Source organism: Charadrius vociferus, unplaced genomic scaffold (assembly GCF_000708025.1).
Source record: "Charadrius vociferus isolate BGI_N301 unplaced genomic scaffold, ASM70802v2 scaffold478, whole genome shotgun sequence".
In the NCBI taxonomy this organism is placed as follows: Eukaryota; Metazoa; Chordata; class Aves; order Charadriiformes; family Charadriidae; genus Charadrius; species Charadrius vociferus.
The window spans coordinates 354,005-369,013 of NW_009650063.1; the positions used below are offsets into that span (position 1 = coordinate 354,005).

General features: G+C 38.8%; 1 protein-coding gene across 2 annotated transcripts in view; it reads right to left on the minus strand.

The window, feature by feature from the left end:
* SNX25 (sorting nexin 25) overlaps nt 1–14,310 on the minus strand; it is a 76,780-nt gene extending 62,470 nt beyond the window's left edge. The window contains exons 1-2 of one of the 2 annotated variants that reach the window (XM_009891771.1): nt 14,202–14,223; nt 4,100–4,316 (exon numbers count right to left, since the gene is read on the minus strand). In XM_009891771.1, the coding sequence (XP_009890073.1) occupies nt 4,100–4,316; nt 14,202–14,223 (239 nt within the window). Of the gene's footprint in view, nt 1–4,099; nt 4,317–14,201 lie in introns of both variants that reach the window. The other variant, XM_009891770.1, reaches the window with a different exon arrangement.
* Between the last annotated feature and the right edge of the window lie 699 nt (nt 14,311–15,009).

Below are 15,009 nucleotides of genomic sequence, written 5' to 3' on the forward strand. Positions count from 1 at the left end.
CTCTTCTTACTGAGATCTGTTCAAAAAGCACTGCTTGTCAGGAGGTTCAAGAGGCAAGGATTAACTATCTTCAAATCCCATTTGCCTACTTATCTCATATACGCAAATCTCATTTTGCCTACACTGCAGTTTAGAGACCACCAGTGCAGGCTGTTATTTATCAAACGTTACTAGTTCTGTACTAATATCTGATGTGGTTAATCTTAGCCCACAAAAAGTGTAAGGGAACTGCCTCTTTCTTTCATGTGGATAGCTCCAAGCTATTTGTTTTCACTTTGCTAAGTCCTTCCAATTCTGACTGTGCATTTCACGTTGCTTTCAACAAACACATCGTGTTACCAGAGTAAGACTACATTCCCAGGATCAGGTAATTCTAGCCCCCAGAAAGTATACTGCCACCACAGACAACGCTCCATCCACATACCAACACAAACATTTCCAGCATCATACCCCACCTTACTCAGCTCATGGTCCATCCTTGATCACATAAAATGGCATTGCCAATATTCAGCTTGCTTCTGTTCTGCTTAAAGTAGCCAAGGAAAGACACTTGAGCAAGATATAAAGGAATGAAGGGATAAAAGCTGCTATAAAACAAGAATGGCCAAATACTACCCTCTCTACCCTGCAGGATGCACTTGGCTGATCCTGTTATAAATGCGCTCCTGATTCTGTACAACGTAAGGGAAAAGAGCAGTGGCTTCTGCCAATAAATCCAACGCAGATTTTTCTTCCATACCTCAAATTCATAAACTAACTGACACTGGACACAGGAAAGTATCATATTCCAGTTCTATGCTGAGGTGCCATTAGGAATGAAATGGTTTCCTACCTAAAATATTCTGAATTGCCACAAATTACGTCACTGAAAAGTGACAGGATCCTTTGGAGGCACAACTGCACCTCAAGGTAAACCCCAGCGATGCTTGTAAGATGAAAAACGTGGGAGTTGTCTTGCCTACAGCTTGCATGGCTCTGTGTTACCCCAGGCAGTTCTCCCCATGGCTAGCAGAGTGTCTATGCCCTTACTTGTCTCTGTAGAAGCGTTTGGCAGGCACAGGAAAGGCAGTCACCATTAAAGCAAGCCAGGGGATAGAATAAAGAAAGGAGAAACAGACCTAAGGCTGGCAGGCTTCTCTCTCCTGATTCCCTGCCTCCAACTGGCCAGCGTGGAAGTGGCCTCTCCTCTTCTCATGCTCTCCCTCATTCAGGGAAGCATTCTTCCGTCATCTGTTGGCCTCTGTTGGCCATTTACCTTGAGCTGTTTATTACTAAGCAGAGCCTTGTGATGATTAAGATAAGCCAGAGGGAAAGCAGGGGCACAGGGAAGGACTGTAGCATCCTTCCTCATTTTGAAAGGTCACAGCCTCCTTCCATCCTCTCAAACATCCTGATTTATCAGATATCACAGGCAGAAGTTAGTCAGTGAAAGCAGAAAAGCAAAGGGATTTCTGTGGCTGACATGCACTCAGTGACAAAACACATGAACTTCACACTGCAGAAACAGACATCTCCCTCCTCCTGGGCACAGACAGTTTCTTTCCATTACTTTAATGGATTCATCTGTTGTCATATAGGAAAACTGAGACAAAGTGGCTTAGGTGACACCCCCTTCACCACCCATCTCTGGATGGTACAAGAGGTATTCAAAACTTCGTAAGCCACCAGGTAACAGGCAAAATGCCCTTTGCTGTCACACTGCAGCATAAACACAGCAGTGGAAACAACATGTGATGCTCCAACAGGCATCACAACAGGAAAGATACCTTACTCTAATTACAGTCTCTGTCCCACTATATTTACCATCAAAAACTAACTGGATTCATTATTAAAGACACATTGAATGCCAATTTAAATTCACTACCATCTTTAAATGTTGACAGAAAGCAAAGGTAGATAAAGATGATCTCTGTGTTCCCTACCTTCAGAAGAAGAATTTTCTGTGTTTGAACTGTGAGACTATAGAAATAAATTGAAGGCTTTCCAAGAAACTCTGTCTTTCAAGCTAGAAGTGACATGCTTTGTAGTTCTCAGTCTATAGCTTAAAACGTCAGCAAGTTTGAGCAAAGTAAGCTCCACAGCAGTAGGCAATTTAGTACAAATCTCAAATTATTCTTAAAACCACAAGTTCCTTTAATGAGAAAATAGTATCAGTCTTTGGCTGTGCTTCCAGGTTTATTACCTGCATGCTCAGATCCCCCGGCAATACAAATTCCATTTGTAGCATATGAGCACAACATCACATTTCTGCCTACTTCGCCATAGTACATACATTTAAGCCCTCTCTCCATCTGCCAAGAAAAGGTGAGCCTTGCACAATTTCCATAAAGCATCCTGGACTTTTTGAGCAAGTTTGGATGAGCAGCCTGAGGATATACGAGTGCTTCACATTTTGCGCCATGCAGCATCATGCTGTTGATCTGCTATTAGGCACCTTAAAACCAGACCTTCCTCCTTGTGAATTCACAGCCTTGCAGAATGTGAAAAAACAGTCAAGGGGTCCAGTTTCAACCCATACAAAATCTGCAGTTGCAGCTGTGAGATTTGTTGGTTATTTTTAACCTGCTATCATATTAATTCTTGATAGGATTTTTTTCATTACCGTGTTAATGCAGCGTGCCTTATCCAGCATTGACTAAGGTGCATTTACCATTCCAAAGTGAAAATGTTAACTGGAAAATCCTCAAGAGGATTTATTTTAGCTCTATAGAGTGGAAATAACAATCCAACAAAGACCTAGAGAAAGTGGTCATAATTCTTAGTAGATAAGGAACCTCATCAAGAATCAGCATTAATAGCAATTAATAATTCTGCAATTGTAGATTCTATGTCCCCAACGTCAAACACATTTACACTTTAAAAAAAAAATACAAAACATCCTCACATCCTTTAACTGTTCAAATCAAACTCTTCCCAAAATCAAGCACTTTACTGCAATAAAGGGCAAGTGCAAGCACAACGCTTAAAAATCAGCGAGCACACTTAAGAGCTCTACCTGACCAGGAGATTTCTACCACTTTCCAGAGCTGAAAGAAAGTGATATCTGGAACCCAATGCAGAATCTACCGCAACATGCAAACACCTTGATTTCTTGAATGTAACCACCCTTTAGTTTCTTTTTTGTCTTTATTTCCTACACATTAGCTTACATAAAGCTGGCATCTACCACAAATACATTAAACTCTACCTTCTGCTCCAGAGCAGAAAAGAAGTGTGAATGGCGACACACAGACTGGTCACTGATAGGAAACAGTTGATCTTTTCTCTCTGAAGGGGTGTTAAAAATACATGGATCTAACTGTAGGCAAAACAACTTCATAGTATAAAATGTATAGTCTAAATCTGAATGACCAAAACATATTTCAGTGAGGATAACTGAAATGCAGGTAAGTGCAGACATAAGCCCCATTTCCATGTACAACTACACAAACTGTGCATTCAGATGTGGGAACTGCATAGGCTAAGAGTTCCCATTTACAGCCACAACTTAGGTGCAACTGTAGTCTTTAGCAGACAGCTGACATTTTTAAGTGGACAATGAGAGACTTGCCAAAAAGGAAATTCATGGAATTAGCAAGATAACCTAAACAGAGAAAGAAAACCCAGCCAACAATTTTTCCACTAGAAAAATCTTGTTACTGCAGGACAGGCCACTTACAGAAACCACAAGGCTTTGCCTCCCGGGGACAGAAGAAATGGGAAACTGAACGGAATTAACCCTGGTGCTATTTTGGGAAAGGTGTAAATAACTATCTTCTTGTCTGACAGGCTCTGACAGCACCTCTCCTTTCCCTTGCAGGTTCACACTACTTGCAGGAATTGCTCACACAGCCCACCTCCTACTGTGACCAAAGGATTCAAGGATGAAACAGAAACAGCAGTGAACCCGAAATCTGAGAAAAAGGAGGACAAGTGTTTCCATCCACAGGTCTTATAGGTGCCCTGAAGCCTGCTTGATCTCTAAAACTGGTAATAAGCTTGAACTCTTTTCTTTATCAGTTGCCTACAAAAGCATTACACTCTTCATTACTTTGATACAGCACATCTGAAAGCAGAGAGAGAAGCAGAAAATTCCAATGAAATGCAGTTTTGCTGTTACCTGGCATTGGCTCCTTTAAGGTCACAGAAGTGCGAGAGTAAAGCTTTCACTACATCATTGCAGACAACTTTAACTACATCAATGTGACTCAGCCTCTGTCGCAGCTGCTTGGCAATCTCCCAGAAGTCTTCAGATAGCAGCTGGTACAGCTGCCCTTCGTCTCTGCTGAGATGCCCATACCAGGACAGGATGTAATCTCTATAGCTGTAGTCAAACACTGAAAGGAGAAACAAAACAATAAATAGCAAAAACTGCAAAAGGGGAAGGCACATCAAGATAGGAAAAATGCAGTCCTCCACCCTCCGCTCAAAAATTAGATGGGTAAAAGGTTTCCCTGTCTTCTTCTTTGGGATTTAAATTCTTGCCAAAGAAAGAAAGGTTGGCAAAATTACAGAAATCTGCACCTAACAGGTTACTGGAGGTCACTTTGCAAAGCAAAGCCTGTAAGTGGATTTGCTCAGACAGTCAGGTTACTAGCTACACACAAACCCCAAACTAATACCTGTCTCTCAACAGTGGATTTGGTTATACAAATGGTAATGAATCTGACTGTGCCTAAGCTCTTGCAGACTGAAACCAGTCTTCTTTACATAGGAATTCAACAGTCTCCACTCCAAAGTCACAGTTAAAAGGGGAGGTGGTAAGATTTTTGGATTTCAAAAGACATATACAATACTGAACAACACTGCAGAAAGTACATTATAGGATCAGAAAAGCTAGAGATAAGAGTGAACAAGTAGATTAGCGAGGCAGCATGAACTTCAAAAATGACGAGGTATTCCAAACCATATCTACAAGCAATAACCAAGATTACAGTAATTGCAAGTCCCATGGCAACACAATCTTCTACCATTCTGACTCTTCTTTTTGACAACATTTGTGTGTCGCCAGTTTTACTGATGTTTCACTATAGCAGATGTCCCTGGAGGCCTAGGAGGGAGCAGGAATTGTTCAGGAAGCACACATGAACCACATTTAGCAGTTACAACAAGACAGGGAAAAAAGCTGGGGGTGGAAGGAGGAGTCAGTTTGCATCTACCAGAGGGATAACTGAAGAAGGGGGAAAATAAGTCATGTGCCTAATAATCTGAGCAGCTTCTTTATGAGACATCCTGATTTCAGGCTTTTTATATCAAAAGTATATATATGTAATTTGCCAGTATAAGCCCATGGTGCCAAGTAATCATGTGACTGCACTTTTTCTTACTTTCCACTTTGACAGAAGTTGTTTGTTCGGCAGCTTAGTAAATTATAAAAAGCTCCCTGGCACTGCAACAGTGAACTGATAACATACTAATAGCAGAACAACTTAAGTTGAATACTTCTGCCTGCCTGAAATACTAGCAGACCTCATTCAACATCACCTTGTTAAAAACATTTCAAAAGAAAAGGCTAAAATTGATAGAACTTTCTAGTCAAATGCTTCATAAATCAACTTCCTCAGGTTTATAAAGAAAGAAACTGAGTCACTTCACTGAGTATGCTGAAATATACAGTCAAAAGCCTTTAGCTAAGTCATTTCAAGGCTTTTAAATTAATTATTCAGAAAAAAAAATAAGTCAACAAATAAATAAATAGACATTTTGATTATTTTTTCTGTTCCAGGAGAGAAAAAATATGCAGAGTCATATTGCAGGACAGGAACTTCCAATGGTTGAAACATATCCAATTTCATTACTTTTCTAAAACAGAATAAATCATATCTCATTGAAAACTCTCACCCACAAATACTACAAAGTGATTAAAACAATTATAAAAGGTAGCGGTCTTCTGATAAGCAAGCTGAGGAATATTCCCTCGACATACCAAAGAGCAACTGGGAAGAGCATTTCAAAAAATGAAGTTTATTACTTATCTCCCATCACAATATACATTTTAAGTATCTACTTTTCCTCAGCTGTACCCACATCCTTCTGCAATCACCCTTTTCTTACAGCTTGCTTACTCTCTTCTGTTGCAATACCTGAAATGCTGTGGAAAGCTGATCACAGCACGGATTCTTCCTTTTCATCTACTCTGTAAGAGACCCATAATTTCTTAAGTGCATTCAAAACACACTGCATTTTTTATCATCACTGATGGCAGATAATGACTTTTTCAGGTTTTCCTACAGACACCCTCTCCACCCTTTGCAAGGGTGCGAAGTAGCCTATTTCTTCAGCATTTTTTGCCTAAGAAGCCAAGTCATGGTATAGAGTGGTGGCTCCTATAGATATATCTATTGGACAGAACTCTACAAAACAAAGCGTACAAGAGTAAAACTTGTATCTCAAGCCCTTCGACTATATTATCTTTCAGCACATGTATCTATTTCCACCTACCCTTAATTTATAACTGTATTTTCAGGCAACTCCTCTCCAAAATGAACTCAGTTCCTAGTTCACTCTATAATCACTGTCACGTCCAATGTTAGGTCTCTATACTCTGGTGAAGCACAACATTCAAAAATATAACAATGCTAGTTAGTAACGTATTATGAGAGTACAACTCTTGCAACTTCACTACACTCCCAGTTGAAATACCCAAAGCAAGATCTCTTACAGTGGGAAGACACCTGCTCAGCCACAGCAAGGTGATGGTACAGTTCATCTAGGTGTATTAACATGAAAGAACCACAAAAGTTAGTGGCAATATCAAACTAAAGACAGAAGATCACCGGTCATTACCAAAATTTAAGCCATCCAAATATGAAACACCTGTGTTTCTCTCTGCCAATTACACGCTTTCAACACCTTAAGTGGATTACGCCACTTTAAACCATATTTTCTTGCACCTACCTTTTATAACTCTCTTCCTTTACATGCTTTCTATAGTTTCCTTGTCACTTCTGAGCCTTGTTGCCCTTCCTGCATTTCAACAGTTTAACCATGCTGTTCTCTATAAAATTCAGCATACTTGAAAGCCCAGAAGGTATGCCCAAATCAGCAACGAGACAGCTTTTTGGGACTTTGTTTAAAAAAAATAATAATTTAAAAAGGACACCAGCCAGAGTCACTAACAGCAGTCTGTGTTCAGGTAAGACACTGCCTCATCCATATGTAGTAGCATCATGATGTGCTGTTGCTGCTTTAGTTTCATGCCTATTGATGCAGCTGGTGCTGCTTTCAGCACTCTAAAGAAACACAACAAACAAATGTAGGAATTTTATAAAGCGCAGCTTGCTTCCTTCAGAGGAGAAATCTGCTCATGTATCTACTCGTTATTTTTACACTGCACGTTCTCTAAAACATTGAAAATAACTGGTCAGAAATCAAGAAAGCAATAAAAGAAAGCAGAATGCACTTTCAGGACAAAACCTTACTACCACTAACTCAGCCACTACAAACACGAAACAAATTTCTTCTGATCCAATCAGACGCAATGAGTCTGGTGCAAAACTGCAGAAACTTCTACTGGGTTTTCTAAATCAGTTCAGAAGATCCAAGTCCCCAGTTCTTACAACCTCATGAAAAGTCATTCCCACAGGAATGAGAAGTTGAGCCTCTTCAATTACTCTTTTCAAAGACTATAAACTACAAGGGTGTCGGGACTAGAGAGGCAGAAGCTTGTGTGGAGGTTAGCGAGGACACCCCTCTAGACCCTTCCTTCATTGCTAACCCCACGCAGGTTTCCAGTAACAACTTCTTCCACGTTCATTCATTCGGAGGTTCAGTGGCACCACAGGAGCCAGTGGGTCAGACTGGCTCTGAATCTGCAATTTGCAGTGCTTCACGTTAGACAGTTTTTACGTTGCTAAGATTCATTACCCAACTTTATGAAAAATAACATAGAAATCTGAATAACAAGGACTAAATGCCTACCCATTTTCTCAAAGCACCATTAAAAACAGACCAGAAATAGTCTCCCTATGCAAATGCACACACCAACTTCAAGTTTCAAACAAGTAGTAAATATCCTTTCCTGAAAGCACTGGAGAGAACAGAACCATTACATTAAGTTATGGTCAAATCCCAAACTCTCCTGTGACTATATGAACAAGAAAAGGGAAGGTATAGCTACAACACTGGCTTGAGTTATTCTACAACAGCAAGCACCACGATCTGTAAAATAGAAATGTAACATTAATATGAATTGTGTTAAGGTCATGCATCAGGAAACCACCATCAAACAGCCAAGAAGCATTATTATAATGCTGTGCTACTACAGCAGTAGATTTAACATGCATGATATGGTTATCAAAAGCTATACTTGAAGAAAAATGCTTTCAATAAACATTTAATAGAAAAAGATGGCAGACTATACCACCATGAAGTACCTGGCAAAGAACTGTTCCATAGAAGTAAATGTTAAATGCTTAGTTATTTGTTACAGCTGCTAGCTTTTCCCCCTCTGCCAAAAGCAAATACAGAAAAAAAAAAAAAGCACCATATCCTCAAAAAAATCAAACTAAAATATTAAAGCCTCTGTCCTGAAGTCCCTAAAATTATTAATAAACACTCTGAATATGCAACTCTGTAATTTCTAAGACATTAATTTTTAAATTTAAAGAGATAAAGGCCATTATTCACTTCTTGTATTTTAGACTTTATTATGTTTTAGCTATACAATACAAATCAAGATGATGAGGTTTTATACTTGTCATGGTTTGGGCTGAACCGGCCACTGGTCGAGTGACAGATGCTCCCCCCTCCCTCTCTTCAAAAAAACAAAGAGAGGCAGGAGAGAGAGAGACGCTTACAAGTTTAGAAGGAACTAAACTACTTTAATGAAATATTAATAAAAAAATAGTAAGAAGATAATGAAAGATATACAAAACAGTATCAAGCTCCCAGGATGACAGTCACATCACTGGCTGGCACTGGGAAAGTCCCAGACTGGACTTGGTGACAGACAGGATCTGGATTCCGGATCGGGATCGAAGGCAGACAAACAGAGTCCTCCACAGACATCGGCCATTGAAGAAAGAGGGCTGACCCTTTGATCCCTCAGCTTTTATACTGAGCATGAGGCAGATGGGATGGAATACCCTGTTGGTCAGTTTTGGGTCACCTGTCCTGTCCACTCCTCCCCACAGGTGGGACCCCTCTACACTTTTCCGCTTCCGACCCTCCAACGGGGCAAATAAGCAAGTGAGCTGCCCTCGGGTGTTAGAGCCGTAAGGATAAGCGAGAGCCTCTCTGCATGCCGTTCCCTGGCAGCAGCTATAAACATAGGTCTTATCACTCCGAGAGCCAACAGCGTCTGCACAATACGTTGCTAATTTCAGTAGTTAGAAGAGGCCCAGCTACTGAACAAAATTAGTCCTGTTTTACCTCATACCAGGAAGATACTTAACATTATTTATTGAAGTTTCTCATGCCTACTAAATCTTTACTTAGACCATGGTGTTAAAGACTGGCAAAATGCTGTGTGAATGCCCAGACTTCAGCGACTGGGAACCTGCCCCAGTGACTAGCAATAGTGATTTATAGATTTCAGTTCTCTTATTAAAGCTTGTGCTTGGAAAAACATTAGCATTTCTTGGTTTACTCGCATTTTACAACATTATTCAAACTCTGTGAAACAGACATGTTTAATAGACTGGATTGTGCACAGATGGATAGCCCCTGTGTGAAAGGGATCGTACACCAACAATCTCCCATTCCACATTGTTTGGTCTATTTTTATTAAAATTTTCTTGACATTTGCTTCTTTAATTATTATTATGAATGTGCAGAAAAAACATGGAAGTTTCCAAATATATAAACAATAGAGAAAAAATGTGTTAAAGAGATCTAGGAAATGCATTTTAAAAAGAAAGTCAGACAAATTTCTGTTCAGATAGTTTTGCCCATGTACCCTCTGCCAGGAGTTCTTAGCTCCAAGTATTTGAATCCCAACAGCAGAGAGAACATGAATTCAAATTAAGTCTTGCTCATATTTTGGACCCAAACAACTCATTTTTTGAAAGCTGTGGGGGAAAAAAAAAAAAAAAAAAAGAATACAGCTTTTCAAATAGAGAGTGGCAGAAACTACCACAAATTTTTCTTCTAAATGTCGAAGTGTGGATCTTAAGTTGGGAAATGAGCTAGATTGGGAAAAAACTTCCATAAAGCTAAGTTCTGCCCTACCTCCCTAACAGAATTCTTCTAAGGGGTCAACAAGAACACAGACAGGCAAAATCTGACACACACACAATCTAATTAAATTCCCAAAATATTTCCAACAAGGCCAACTCGACACAGGGTTGAAGGAATATAAGCCACTATGAAAGAAGAGATAGGTGTCTGGCAAGAAATATTTTAAGAGCTAAGAAACACAGGATATGAATAAATAGACAATTTTCACAGCAGAAGAATTTCACCAGTGGAGTACTGCTGGGATTTGTGATATGGCCCATGCTGGTTTATTTACTCATAAATGATCCAGTAAAGCAGGTAAGTAATATGGAGACCATTTTTCCTGGCACCTAAAGCAGCGGAGATAAAGACTGACTGAACAGCAACAAAAAGACCACAGGATATGGGGCAATAAAAATGGAAGATGAAATTCAGTTCCTGGGAGACCAGCTACACACAGCAGATAAATCTACTGACAGTGACACCCCTCAGCCCAAACAGTCCTCTGTGCAACAGCAGCACCGGTCTGGCTGAGTACAGTCTCTCTTAAGAGACATGTTCCAAACTACCGTACGATACAGGCTAAAAACATGAAGTTACCAGATAAGCAACAGGAAGCATTAAAAGGCTAAAAGTATTTGTAGAAGTAGGTAATCTTTTCTTTGCATAAGATAAATGAAGGACAAACAAGAATCAAAGCAATCTATCAAGAAAAAGTACAAAAAAATACTGAAAAAAACACCCCCACATTTCAGTGTTAGTCATGCAAGTACTACCAGCTGAAAAAAGGACTCTGGGGTTTAAAACTAAAAGGTCTTTTCTCTCTGCCATATTCAACAAGGAAAATCTTTTTTGTAACATTACACTTGTACCAATTTTGAGCTCTTAGATTTCATAAGACACACTACACAGTAGCAGGGCTAATACACAGCTATCCCTCATCTCGTATCTGCAGTTTATGCAAGTATGCTATACTTAAGACTGAAGCAGCACTTCTGAAACATCATCCTTTTATACTACTCTGTTGTCAGTGGGAGCTAGGAAAGAAGTTTAGAACTGAGCTGTAAACCAACATAAACAGAAGGTACTTCTTGGGGGTGCTTAGTGACTGCCATTGTAGAAAGACAATTCCCAACAACTCTCTTGCACTGGCTTTGGCAAGATGAGAAGCTATCCAAGACATGGGCAACTATTACCAGCAAATGACCATCACAGGAAAACTATCTAAGCACTATAACATTGTTAAGTTTATTGACATAAGACTGATAGTTGAAATGGAAATATCCATGACTCCTTGAATTAAAACTAAGGATGATCAATGATACGATATCTCGCAACTACATTAACAGACTATGATGAGAACATCAGGAAAAATGCAGTAAAGCAAGTTACAGCTTGTCAAGTGAGACACACCGTAGAACCTCATGGAGGAGAGCCACTCTAAACCCAGAGAGAGAAGTCCACACAGAGCGGCCCTAACATCAGCAAAAGCACAACACAACTGAGTAATAGTCAACAGACAATTCTTGATGGGTGCAAGATAGTTAGCAACTAACAGTAAACCCTAGGCAAACTGCACACAGATGACGAAAAACAGGTGAAGAAGTCAGAATTAACCAAAGGACTGTCTCTTCATAACCAGCAATAGCATTTCTGAAGTTTGATGATGTTATCTGAAAATGTTATCGTTGCATCTCTCTAAGGTAATGTAAAGAGAAATAAAAACTGGTTAAAAAACCACCGCAAAACACCACTGACTGTGACAACTTGACACCACCTACTCAAAAACTCGAGTGGCAGTAGGATTCTGAAGTGGTCTCCAAGATGAAAACCTCAGGAGAACTGAAAGTCTCCTAACTAAATGAATAAGGCTTTTTAAAGCCTTTTCTTGAACACCATGTTAGATCTTGTTACAGCAAGAAGCTGGCAAAAATTCCTGGGATTTACAAATACTTTAATCCTCATTAGTGTAAGATTGGAAACAGAAATACAGACAGTATTTTTAATATCATTAGTAATAAAGTTTTATTTAACCATGAACTTGTAAAAAAAAGCATTCATAATATCAAGACAACTACGAATTTTGGAACTGTCACAGGGCAAGGAATGTGTCCTGTCTATTCTCAGTCTGACTGATCATTTTATTGTAATAACGAAGTAAAATGTTTCTTTAGGGATTCATTCGGTATCTCAAACTTAAGTTGACTCTGACACCTTCCAAAACCAAAACACTTGCTTAAATCTACATGTTGTAGAGTGAAAAGTACAGTCTCATCCTTGTCAAACTGCGTACAGGAGAAGTTGGCTTTGTTATTTAGGCCTGGAAGAAATACAACCAAATCTGACAAGTTTGCTCTCCAAAATTCAAAGTGAGAATGGAGGGTAAAAGCTACTCTGAAAAGAAATAGCAGAAAGGCAAGTAAGCTGTCACAGCAGAAGGTCCTCAACTCTGAAAAATGAATCACTTCCATATTGGTAACTTTCTTTCAGCGTTACTGAGTAAGGATGGACTCATGCATCCAACTGAGTGATCTGCTGGATAAATACCTTTGATGAAGACAGCTCCTGTATTTTTTACAAACACAAGTTATTCCTATGTGCAAGTAACAGGAGGCAAGTGTAACACAACTATCTTTCCCCCAGTATTCCACAATACCTGTTGCCTGTCTCCAAATAACCCCACTACCTCCGATTCTGTGCTGATTATGTCAAGGCTTCATTCCAAGGCAGATTATCCAAAACGTAAAGTATGCATGTGAGAGAACACAGTAAATAACTTGACTGTGCTTGTTTCATACATGTAATGTTTAGATTCTGCTATCCTTTTCGCATCATCAGGAATCCTATGATCTGACTGGTTCCAGATGAAAATGCTGCCTAAAACCAAATTAGGATGTTACAATAGTTTACCTTCACAGAAATATGACATAGTAGGTAAAGTGTTCTAATTTTATATTTTAGCTACATACCCTAACAGCTATTCATAAAAATAATTTAAAAAACATAACACATCCCAAGAAGTTTTCGTAAGACAACCAACTTGTTTAAAGCAATGATCATTTTAAAACATACTCTCCAGATGTGAAAAAAAGATAAGAGAAGAAAACACAACAGTGCTGCAAAGAAATCTTAAAGGAAAAAAATATTCAAAATCAGATGAAATATTTACAAAAGACTGAAATGTCATAAAATTTTATAAACATATTTTAAAAGCCACAGTACACAATTCTTAATGTGTTTTCTTCTTTTAATATACAAATTAGATTTCCCCATCCACAACATTGTCTTTACATTCCTAGCATAATCTTTGAAGTAACAGAAAAATTTTTGCTTCAAACTCTGACACTACCCGAAGCTCTACAGTATTTTGTATTACCAGGAGTCAGTTGCACTCCACATTGTCTTTACACTCCTAGCATAATCTTTGAAGTAACAAAAAAATTTTTGCTTCAAACTCTTGACACTACCCGAAGCTCTGCAATATTTTGTATTACCAGGAGTCAGTTGCAAAAATGCATTCAGAAGTAGTAGCTATTCTTTATTTCAAAGACTTGTAAACAAGACATTTTAAATCCAAATGATCATAGTTCATATTTTACAATCCAAAACCCAGTGACTGTAGTGGTGATCCACGGATTTCGCAGACTGTATCAGCCAGAAATACAAACGTTGACTTTAGATTCGGTTTTCATGGAAAGAATTGCACTAAATGGGAAGAATATTTGCAAGAGTCTACAGGATTTATCAGTTCATGAAAAACCAGTCAAGAATCTTTTAAATGTTACCCTTCTGTTTTGTGTCAAAGTATTAAGGACTCTATTTTAATTTATTTCTGTGAAAAACAGGCACTAAAATGACAAGCTATCAGTTAAATCGCAAAAGCAACATCATATTACTTCCTACAGTGGACCTCTTGGGATGACCAAGACCTTGCACTTCTATTTTATACCAAGGAAAAAAAAAAGGTCATATTCTAAAATCCTGGAATATTGTGCAGTCATGGTTTGCTAAGAGGACAAGAGATATTCAGAGTGTAATGTTCCTTTGTCTAAGTTAAGACTCACCTTCTTTCAGTGCTTTATCCATATTGTGAGAAATGACCACTCTCCTCGATTGAACTGAATCATGGGAGGTTGCAGACCAATTACACTGAAATTCAAAGAGAACATTCATCGTAAGAGGAAGGAAAAAAACAAAAATGATAGAAGAAATAAAACTGGAAATCAAGGCGATAGTACTATATCATTAGGTCTTTACACAAGTATTGTCACCGCATATGGTTAAATAAGACGAGTGCCAATTGTCTTTGAGGTTATTATACATTGTTCATTAAGCACATATCAACACCCATTGCTGCGTATCGTACACTGCACAACTTTCAAAATTATCTTGAGTTTTTTTGGTACAAAGGAGCTGTATTCATTTGCAATTCAATGCACTGAGAATAGGAGACACATTTCATAAAGCAACTGGAACTCTTCTAGTCAGTATTTTAACAGCTTTATAAGATCTCCAAGAGACAGGTCAACAGCAAATATAACATCTTTACAGCCTACTGTCATGATGGACTTCATTTAGCCTCATAAACCACTTTTAAAATAAAAGCGAAGCCCTTAGATCTCCTACAGTAATTTTGGTTCACATTCTTTTGGGCATCTTCCTTCAAAGACACTTCTGGCCACTGCATTTTAAGCTGCTGTACTATACAGACATTTGTCTATATTGGAATATTAGCTCCTATAGTGTCCAAACAGGTGGGCGGACAGAGAAACATTTTTCAGGGTGTAGACAAAAAGCAGTGATTCATGCTGTCCTTATATAGAAAGTAGTGTAATTCAAATCTGAAATAGAAATGGTCCCCACCGCCGCTCA